This window comes from Leptonychotes weddellii, chromosome 4 (genome assembly GCF_054177405.1).
Source record: "Leptonychotes weddellii isolate Sample4059 chromosome 4, ASM5417740v2, whole genome shotgun sequence".
Lineage (NCBI taxonomy): Eukaryota > Metazoa > Chordata > Mammalia > Carnivora > Phocidae > Leptonychotes > Leptonychotes weddellii.
Window position 1 is genome coordinate 37,232,496 of NC_138372.1, and position 8,605 is coordinate 37,241,100.

An 8,605-nucleotide genomic window follows, 5' to 3' on the forward strand; every position below is an offset into this window, starting at 1 on the left:
CCCGAGCCGCCCACGGCTCCCGGCGCCGGGGGCGGGACCAGAGCACGCACGGCGGCGTGACGCAGGACCGCAGCTGGCCTCGTTCTGGCCGCCGCCGCCGCCGCCGCTTTGAGGCGGAGTAGGATGAGGCCCGCGGCCGCCGCTCCGGCGTCGGCAGGGGTAGCAGCAGCTGAGGCAGCAGCTGAGGCAGCCGCGACGGCCGCGCCCCCCCCTCCTGACCTGGATTAGGCCCAACAGCTCCGTGGCCGCCGCCGCCCCGCGGGGGGGCGGGGTGGGGAAGTGCTTCGTCTCCCCGCCCCCCCCCCATTGCCGCCTCTCAAGAGGCAACCGCCGCGACCCCAGCGGAGCCCGCGGCCCAGCCTTGAGCCCCAAGTCCGGGGGCTGGCATGAGCGGCCCTTCGGCGGCGCCGGGGGGCGGGGGAGCCGCCGCCGCTTGAGCCCCGGCCTGCTGTCCGACCCCACCTCGCTGACCGAGGCTGACCGCGAGCGTGCGAACGACCCCGTCACTGCTTTCTTCCTCCCCCAGATCACACATCCTAACCCCGGAAGATGGGGAACTGCCTCAAATCCCCCACTTCGGATGACATCTCCCTGCTTCACGAGTCTCAGTCCGACCGGGCTAGTTTTGGCGAGGGGACGGAGCCGGATCAGGAGCCGCCGCCGCCATATCAGGTAGGGGAGGCTGTGTGTTGGGGAGGAGGGGGCGCGAGGAGTAGTGGCAGCTCCTGGCCGAGGTTGAGGGGGCTTCGGGGCTGTCACTGCCCCTGGTCTCGTCAGGGCCTGGCCGCGGGGGCGTCGACCCCCTTAGGGCAGGGACTGAGGGTGATTGCTCCCCACTCCTAGAATAGGGGGATCCTTCACCTCCGCTCAAGAACGGTGTGGGGATGGTATTCTGTCCTTGAGTTCTGGGATTCTGTCCCCTTGAGTATGTGATTCTATCCCCTTGGCCAGTGACTGGTGGTTCGCTTGTGGAATTTGGGAGTGACATTTTTCTGCCTTTATGTCTAAATCGTGTAGTCTGAGCTGTGAGGTTTGGGGAATGGATTTCCTCATCGCGCCGCCAGCTGGATTATGGGTTCTGGATAGGTGGTTGGCCCCCACCCCATTTACATTGTCATGTATGATCATCCTCTCCCTGTACCCTGTGTGTTTATGTTAATTGGATCTGGTAGGTGTTCATTTCTTCTACATGAGAAAAGAGCTTCAAGTGGTGATTTTAGTCCAGCGACATCAAGAGTTAACTTGTTTATATATATCTATGTATTAATTTTAATCCCTCCTCCTTTTGCTCCACCCCTATGACACACCTTTTAAACGCGCTGATTCAATAAAACTTGAGTATCTTGAACTTTGGAAACCTTTAAACCTGACTTAAATACCTTCTGTTACTCGTGGTTCTCCCTTTATATCAAAGACTTGCTCCTAAACAGTTTCATTGCTTTTTGTACAGCAGTCATCAGTCCCATATATGTTTACACAATTAAAAAGCTAAGACCTCTTGAACGCAAAACAGATATGTAGATGTTATAATCCATAATATATATAAAAACCTTTCCTCTACTTTTCAGTTTTCAATGATACTGGCTAAAAACTTTTTCCGCAGGGGCTTGGATAGTTAAGTGGCTTAATTTTTTTCCTGAATGGGGTTAAGTTTTCTAACTGGGCAGTCTCCTTTGTTGTTTCATGTGGTGACATCATTATCTAGTGTTATTCTTTTCTCATTTCTTTGTAAACCAGTGTCTCATCACACCAGAAAAACCTGATCACATATGCTGGTTTTCTGAATAAAACCCTCAGGGTCCTTTCATATATACCAATAAAGTCCAGTCTTACTTGTGGCATATAGAAGCCTCCATGATTTACATTCTGTATTCCAGGCCTGCCAGATAACACGAGTGTGTTCATATCTCTCTGCCTTTGCTCTAGTTGCTCCCTCTGCTAGGATTCCTTCCCCCAAGGTCGGCCAGGTGAACATCTAATCCTCTTTAAGGACTCAGCTCTCCTGTCACCTCTCCCAAGTCTCTATATTCTCCTCCCTCCCTTTGTGAATCCATCACTCAGTTGTTTGTGTACCACCCCCACCCCCCACTTCCATAAGCAGCACATATAACACTTGGATATTATGTATGTTTTCATCATTAAGGCATTTCCCTCTTCCCCCAGTGTAAGCTATTTAAAATTACAACCTGCCCTAACACCCTGGAATTCTCCCGTACCCTGTTCTATTTTTTCCCCATAGCATTTATCACTTTCTAACACACTGTCTTTACTTATGTTTATTGCTTATTATCTGTCTTCTCCCACGAGGGCTAAGCTCCTTGAGAAAAGGAGTTTTTTTAAATTGTTGAACAGTACCTGGCACACATTAGACACTCAGTTATTGGTTGAATGAATGGATTTCTTTTAAATGAATTAATATATTTGAGGCCAATGCAGTTATAATGTCTTGTAAGAACTGTGCATATTCCTAGTGCCTTCTTTCCTTTATTATGGATCATTTTTAAGGAATCCTAAAAATCAATTTTCAGTAACATAGGAATTGGTTTAAAATAATTATAAAATTTAGGGTTTTTTTTTTTAACTCTGTGTATAGTCTATAACAAAATGTTTACTTTATGAGAAAGTACTTGAATCCTTGTCCTTAAAGAAATGGGAGAGAAGAGGTTAGAGCTTTTCTTGAATTATAAGGTAAAAACAAAGAAATTGGGCACACCCTCTACTCTGTCCTTCCTGAATGTTTAAAAAGAATACAAAGGAAATCTGCCCATCAAGGGCAGTCTTAGAAGGGTTGTGAGAGGGAAGATAAACCACGAAAGGCTGGAGGATGAGGGTCCATAAGAGGAAAGGCCAACTGGTAGCCCAGTGCTGAAAGAAATATGTGAACAGGTTGAAGTACCTCAGTGGGGTACTGTCACTCTTAAGATCCCCCTCCCCCATTTGTCATGCTAATTCAATAGTAGCACTTTGTTAAAAAGAGCTTAATATTCATTGAACAACAACAAAAGCCACTTTACAGTATTTCTGTGTGCTGTGTATATATTTATATAAATACAAAGATTGGTATCTCAGTTTTGCAGTCATTACATAGTTTGAGATTTTCTGATCTCTTCCTCCAGTCCTGTCCTTTGACTGTGATTAATTCATCTGGGATTTTAAAATCAAGAAAATAAGTTAATACTGCAGTGAGTGCAAGTGTAGCTCTGGTTTTGGAGTCAGATGGATCTGAGTTCAAATCCTGTTTGTCACTTACATGAAAAATATGAAGAGAGTTATTAGATGATGTGTTTTGTGGAACTTCTTTCATGAATAACAAAACATTTTGGATATTTCAAATTGTGACTGAATAAAGTTTCAAGATACTTTAAAAAAAACTCATTTTCCTATAGAACTCATTAAAAGTAATCCTCCTTTAAGTCTAGAATATAATAAAATACTTATTTTTAACTATTTAAAGCTGTAATAATACTTTGTTTCTCTGATAGCAATATGAAAAATTGAAGATTTTTTTAATGTATTACATTTTATCTACCTTTTTGTTGGAAATTACTTAAATTGTATTTTGCATATATTCATCTTTATTAAATTATTTAACTTAAAAGTTTCCTTTGTGTGAAATTTTATCCCTCCCCTCTTAAAGTTCTGTCTTTTCATTAAGGTGCAGATCAGGTCCAACCTTTTTAATAAAGCCTCCCCTGACCATTTTAATTTTTGTTTGTAATATTTATCTGGAAATCATGTATTGCATGATTAATTAGCTTTTAGTGCTTTAACAATGATTTTTCCAGATTACAATTTCTTTAAAAATGAGAATGATGTGGGGGCCCTGGGGTGGCTCAGTCACTTGAGCATCCAACTCTTGTTTTCTGCAGAGGTCATGATCTCGGGATCATGAGATCAAGCCCCACTACAGGCTATGTGCTTGGTGGGGAGTCTACTTGAGATTATCCCCCACTCTTGTGTGTGTACTTTCTCATAAATAAATGAATCTTTTTAAAAAATGCGAATGATGTGTTAAGATTTTAAAAATATCTCAGTTGAGTGTAATGGCATCCTACACATTGTAGATCCTAGTGCCTAACTTAGAACTGTGCCTTCTCCCTTCTGTACTGTTAGCACCATGATTGAGGTCCTCATTACTTCTCCGGGTAACCTAATTGATGTCACCTCTCTTCCCCATTCATTTCATTCCTCAATGCTAGATAAATCTCTCCAGATCAGACCCCTTGCCTCTTAATGCTTAGTGATTCTTCATGACTTATTACTGAAGATCTCTGTATTAGCAGTCAGTCATGATCTGGCTCCTTATATACTTTTCCAGCTTTTTGTAGTCTTTTTTTTTTTTTGTAAGATTTTATTTATTTGACAGAGAGACACAGCGAGAGAGGGAACACAAGCTGGGGAAGTGGGAGAAGGAGAAGTAGGCTTCCTGCAGAGCGGGGAGCCCGGTGTGGAGCTTGATCCCAGGACCCTGGGATCATGACCTGAGCCGAAGGCAGACGCTTAACGACTGAGCCACCCAGGCGCCCAGCTTTTTGTAGTCTTGTATACAACTTAGACTCTAGTCAAATTGAACAGTGTGCTATATTCTATATATGCCTTCTGCTTTCCAGCCTCTGCCTTTGCTCTTCCGTTCCCATTGCCCAGAATTCTCTTCCCTTAATTGTTCCCGGTATAAGTTCAGAGTTTCAAGGGCCAACTTAATATGCCATGAATCCATTCCTGATTTCCCCCAATTTGAATAACATCTTAATATGAACTCCTTTAGCACTTTGTTTACCGTTCTTAGGACACTTTACCCTTCCTTGATTTTAATTATTTATAACAATGTCATATCTCCTCTGCTAGACTCCAACTCTGATGATTCAGCTCAGTAGTTTGCTAGAACTATTCTTTTCACATAACAGGCACTCAAATACTTGAATAAATGTGAAAATCAGTTAATTGTATTTTTCTGTAAGAGTGTGAGATTTTATGGTTCTTGTTTCTATATAAATTGTTCCAGAATCCTGTGCTTAGGCCTGTGTACCATAAAGGATTCTGCTATTTTTCTCTCCATTATTTTCTGACTATTCATTTTTGTTCTGTTATTTATAAAGTATGTGAGCTTTTTCATTTGAGTTTGGTTTGTGTACTGTAGTTCAGCTTGCCCTTCTTTTTTTTTTTAAAGATATTTGCTTATTTGTCAGCATTGTTGCAGGGGTTATTTATACCCGAAACCCATTCTGGATATCCTTTAATTAAGGCTGATTCTTTGCCATTAAGAATGTATGTACCTTTGGGCGCCTGGGTGGCTCAGTTGGTTAAGCGACTGCCTTCGGCTCAGGTCATGATCCTGGAGTCCCGGGATCGAGTCCCGCATCGGGCTCCCTGCTCGGCAGGGAGTCTGCTTCTCCCTCTGACCCTCCTCCCTCTCATGCTCTCTGTCTCTCATTCTCTCTGTCTCAAATAAATAAAGAAAATCTTAAAAAAACAAACAAACAAACAAAAAAAGAATGTATGTACCTTTAAGAGTAGGACAGTCTGTCAGTGTTTAATTCTAGGGCTAATTATAGGGTAACTTGAGAAGATAGGGGTAATGAGTTACTTGGTGCATAAGATCTGAGAAGTTGACTTCCTTAAAATATTTTTTAGTTAGTACTTTCTAGAAATCTCCATATTTTATAAAATTTCCATTAAAATCTTAATACTTTAGGTAGAATGAAATTCTTTTAAAGATCTTAATCTTATTTGGCTTCTAAATAGAAAAACTGTCACAGAATGACTAGGTTCTCCCTGACATTTTTCTTCAACTTGTGCCACTTTTTCTCTTTTGTCTTCTGTCTTTACTGTGCCTTAGCCAAGTTAAATTCTATAAATGAGGAGGGGAATGAAAGGAAGATAATTGTAAATACAATTAAAATTACAGGTTATATTTGTCATCTTGCATGGAGCCATTTCTGAATATAATTATTTTCTATGTATAACCTTCCTTCAAGCAAAGAGTTAGGGATGATGTACTTCTGTCCTGTATTCAAATAGGTTATTAAAAAATAGGCTGTAACAAATTTATAGAAGTTGATTCCTTACCAGTAACTTTTAATACTGAATATAATAAATATTTATGATAGTAATATGCTCAGAATTCAGGATTTTTGCAGTTGTGATATAAATGAAGTGGTGGAGATACCAAGGACTTTAAGAGTGGAAATGTGAGTGAAAGATAGAAGGAAAAGCTGGCTAATAGACAGCCAGAGTGTGTGTTTTTAATGGCAAAAGATTGCTGCATGGAATTGAAAAAGTAAAGCGATTAGGGAGAACTAAATATATTCAGCTCTTGGATAATCTGCCTGACCTTTTGATATTGATATTCAATTTGGCTTTATGGTATGTTTTTGAAGTCTTCGAAGAGTTCCTTATTTTAACTGATCAAGAATACTTTTGAGTTCAATTGAATATGAATGCACATATACCTATCTTTTAATTAAATAGCCAACCTGGAGTGTGTTCCCAAAGGCCAGGTGAGTAATTATCTTGTTACTTAATCCAGAGAGCATACAGTAAATTAACTAAGGGATTTGAAAGTATGGGAATGAAAAAAGCAGTCCTCCAGATATATTTGTTTCTTAATTTATTGAAAATTTTCTGAATTCTTATGAAACTGAATGGCTTTAAGAAGAGTGAGACTTTTATAACTGACACAACTAGTTAAAATTACATGTAATTTTGTATAACAGTATAATTCTTATTTGTGGTGAAAAAAGCAGTTTATCATAAATTGAGTAAGTAAGACTTTAAGGATAGAAACCAGGATGCTCCATAACCAGTTTCTTCTATCAGTCAGCAAGTTTGTTAGGCGCCAAGGGGAAAGGAAAATGAGCCCTTTACCCCTAAAGAGCTACTATTTTAGCTAAGGGAATGAGATTAATGTATATACATGAAGTGTTTATTAGTTTGGTATGAAATGGTATATAATTATTAAATTGCTGTAGACTTTTGAAATTGGGGGATCAATTTGTGACAGGGCAGTGAATCAGATTTACTTTTTAGTTTCTGAAGACTTTAAGTGAAGTCTTACATGAACATCAGTGTAAGGAAGGAATAGAAGCAAAAGAGCTGCCCTGATTAAACTATGAGTGGGGGAGCTTAGAGCCAAAAGAGTAATCAGTAGGTGAACATGAATTAGAGAGTTGTATAATCCTGTACATTAAAGTGTAATAATTGTGTGTGTGTGTGTGTGTGTGTGTGTGTAAATAAACCTTACTGATTATGTACAATGAAGACTATATCTTTTACAGTATGACTAGCAGTATCTTAACTATATAGCCCAGTGAACTTTTACATACTATAATCACCATCAAGATATGCCCTATTTCCAACCCCCAGAGTCTCCCCCATACATCCTTCAACAGTCAGTATCCCTTCCCCAAAGATAACCACTGTTCTGACCTTATCACCATATATTTGTTTTGCCTTGTTTTGAACTTAAATAGAATAGTTTGTTCAACATTGTGAAGTTCATTTATGTTGTATTTATGTAGCAGTTTTTCATTGCTATACAGTATTCAATTGTATAAATACATTTTTACATATTTCCAATCCATTCTACTATTGATGTATATTTGGGTTCTGTTAGCTTTTGGCCGTATAAATCTGCTGTGACCTTTTTATGTACATAATATACATACTAATTTTGGGTACATAGTTTTTCCTGTAACATTTTATTACGGAAATTTTCAAAAATAGAAATTGACAGAATTGTTTGAACACCCATATTCCTACGAATTAGATTCTATACATTTTGCTGTATTTGTTTTGACACCTTATCAGTCCATCTTATTTGTTGATGCATTCAGAATTGATAAACAGTTTTACAAAGTGGTTCCATCAACTTATACTCCTATCAGCAGTGTATGAGAATTCTATTTGCTCTACATCCATACAACACTTGGTGTTACAAATCTATTTTATTTTAGACATTTTGGTAAGTGTGTAGAAGTCTTTCATTGTGGTTTTAACTTGCATTTCCCCCATGAGGAATGCATACCAATGTGCATACTACTATGTGGTCTTTTGTGATTGGCCTCTTTCACTTAGCATAATGTTTTCAGGATTCATCTGTGGTATAGCATGTATTAGGACTTCATTCCTTTTTCTTGTGAAATATTCCATTGTATGAATCTACCACATTTTGTTTAGCCATTGTTCAGTTAATGAACTTTTGGGTTTCTGCTTTTTGGCTGTTAGAATGCTGCTATGAACATTTGTGTACAAGTTTTTATATGGATGTATTTTCATTTCTCTTTGTTATACACCTACCAGTGGAATTGCCATGTCATGTAATTCCATGTTTAACCTTTTGAGGAACTACCAAACCATTTCCAAAGCACTTTCACCATTTTACACTCCCACCAGCAGTGCATAAGAGTTGCAATTTCTGCACATTGTTGCCAAAACTTATTGTCTTATTATAGCCATCTTAGTGACTATAACGTGGTATCTCATTATGGTTTTGATTGCATTTCCCTAAAGACTAATAATGTTGAGCATCTTTTCATGTGCTTGTTGGCCATTTGTGTATCTTCTTTGGAGAGGTATCTATTCAAATCCTTTACCTATTTTTTTTTTT

General features: G+C 39.5%; 1 protein-coding gene across 1 annotated transcript in view; it reads left to right on the forward strand.

Annotated features, from left to right (window-relative positions):
• Window positions 1-546: 546 nt before the first annotated feature.
• RNF11 (ring finger protein 11) overlaps window positions 547-8,605 on the forward strand; it is a 38,455-nt gene continuing 30,396 nt past the window's right edge. The window contains exon 1 of the mRNA XM_006732068.3: window positions 547-672. Coding sequence (XP_006732131.1) covers window positions 550-672 — 123 coding nt within the window. The 5' untranslated portion in view covers window positions 547-549. The remainder of the gene's footprint in view (window positions 673-8,605) is intronic.